Source organism: Vicia villosa, unplaced genomic scaffold (genome assembly GCF_029867415.1).
Source record: "Vicia villosa cultivar HV-30 ecotype Madison, WI unplaced genomic scaffold, Vvil1.0 ctg.000680F_1_1, whole genome shotgun sequence".
In the NCBI taxonomy this organism is placed as follows: domain Eukaryota; kingdom Viridiplantae; phylum Streptophyta; class Magnoliopsida; order Fabales; family Fabaceae; genus Vicia; species Vicia villosa.
Window position 1 is genome coordinate 723577 of NW_026705304.1, and position 2222 is coordinate 725798.

At 34.9% G+C, this 2222-nt stretch overlaps 1 protein-coding gene across 1 annotated transcript; it reads right to left on the reverse strand.

The window, feature by feature from the left end:
• Window positions 1-389: 389 nt before the first annotated feature.
• LOC131630421 (uncharacterized) lies at window positions 390-1533 on the reverse strand. Its single transcript, XM_058901199.1, has 2 exons — window positions 1357-1533; window positions 390-1223 (listed from the first exon to the last, which is right to left on the reverse strand). Exons 1-2 carry the CDS (start codon window positions 1531-1533, stop codon window positions 390-392), a joined length of 1011 nt encoding a protein of 336 aa, XP_058757182.1.
• Window positions 1534-2222: the final 689 nt, after the last annotated feature.

The following is a 2222-nucleotide window of genomic DNA, read 5'->3' on the forward strand; positions in this document are numbered from 1 at the left end:
GTCTCTTCTTGCGTGAATGGACGCTTCAGGTTAACCGAAACGACTTCCTCCATCCTTCTAAAAACAACACCTTCGGGGACAGGTCTAGAGTGGCACGATTCTTTGAAGAACTTCTCAAAGTGATCCTTGATGTGAAGCTTAACCTCCTCAACACCCTCTACCAAGCCACTAGGCGTGACAACCATACAAAGAGAATTCCTACGAACCCTTTCCTTTAACGAATTATGAACGAATCTGGTATTGAGATCTCCCTCCTTAAGCCAATTCTTCCCTGACTTCATTCTAAGTATACTTTCCTTCATCTCCATGCTTTTCCAGATTTCCTCGCATGCTAATCTTCTTGCCTTAACTGCCCCAGAGACGTCTCCTCCCGCGTTCAGAATCAAGAACTAGTCCAGGTCATATTGTTTTTCAACTTTCTCATCAATCCTCAAGTCAATCCATCCAAAAACTTCTTTGTTCCACACCTTAAACTTTACCTTTAGCCTTTTTAATTTCTCGTACATAACGAAGTCACCTCCCCCTTTAACGGATAGTAAGTTCCACTCCTTCTTCATGAAAGAGTCTAAGTTTTTGTGTTTATACCAGCCTTTGAAGAACCTAAAAGGTTTAGGCCCCCAGTCATACCCACCTGCCTTCAACCACACTGGACAATGGTCCGATAATACTCTTTTACCCACGACCTGATTATCTAACTTCCAAATTAATGCCAAGTTATCAGAAATAAAAAATCTGTCCAACCTGCTCATAGCACAACCATTCCCGCTGAACCAAGTAAATCTCCCTCCCACGCAAGGAAGATATATTAACTCCATTTCCTCCACAAAGTTAAGGAAATCTATAGAATCCTTGCCACAGCTTCCAGCACTCTTTCCTAACCTCTCTTCCTTGAACATGACAGAGTTAAAGTCACCACCTATGCACCTATCTTCCCCCACTATCGAATTTTTCAACCTCAATAAGTTCTTCCATACCTCTCTTCTCAAAATCGCATTGCAGGGAGCGCACACATTTATGAAGTTTATACATAAGCCATTAAGTCTCGCTTTCAAGCCCACGAAACCCGTTCCTTTATAGCTCGAAATAAGATCTATTAAGTTCTTCCTCCACAAAATGACCGAACCTCCTAAAGCTCCATTAGAATCCAGATGTGTCCACTCCACATCCTTCGCCCCCCAAAACTCTTCTGACAACTTCAAATTAAAACTAGGTAATTTTGTTTCCTGAATAAGACAAATATCAACCTTACCGAATTGAATCATAAAGCCAATCCTCTTTCGTTTTATATAACTGCCCCTCCTCTAATATTTAGAGTAACAATAATCATTTCAGAGTTCCCGAATTCGCAATCCTAACAAACATTCCCTCATTGTCTCTCTTCTCCATCACTTCGATATTCAGTTGAGCTTCTTCTTCAGGATCCATACAAACTAACCCCAATCTAAATATAGAGTCTTTCACCGTCTTCGCTACCATGGATTCCTTGTTAATCTGCAATCTTGTATTATACCAATCTATGTCAGAATCCGTCATGGAATCACAAAACATAACCGATCCTCTTGAGAAATTGTCCTCTTCTTCTCCCTTCTTCTTTGCTTTAGTGTAATTTTTTTAAATATTGGACCAAAACTAAGATTCAGACAAACAAAGTACGATTGTTTAATATCAGTCTTTTTCTCCCAACTCTTTATATAGTGAATGAAATAAAAAGAATGTGAAAGATGAAAAATATAAAATACTAAAAGTATGAAATACAAAGAATGTAAAGCTATTTTCCACTAAATTATAAATAATACATAAAAAAATACGAGTCAAATAAAAAAAGGTTTATATTAATTAGTAGGTGGGAATGTTTTCTGTTCATGAATCTAAATTTAATAAAAATATACTGTTTGACAGTTAAGATTAAATTATGATTTTATAGAAAATATACTGTTTGACAGTTAAGGTAATTAATAAAAAATTAAGGATATTTTTGTCTTCATATACAATACAATCTAAAGATTATATTTATATGCAATAATTTTTTAATTTAATTTAAAAAACATTACAAATTCTTCCTTATCCTCCTATTTCAAACAAATATATAATATCTCCATTGTTTGAATTTTTGATTTTTTTCCGACTATATGTTAAATTTAATTTGGTTTTTATTAATAGAAAATTAGAAGAAAAAATATATTATATTATGTTTTAAAGAAAAATATACTGTTTGACAGTTA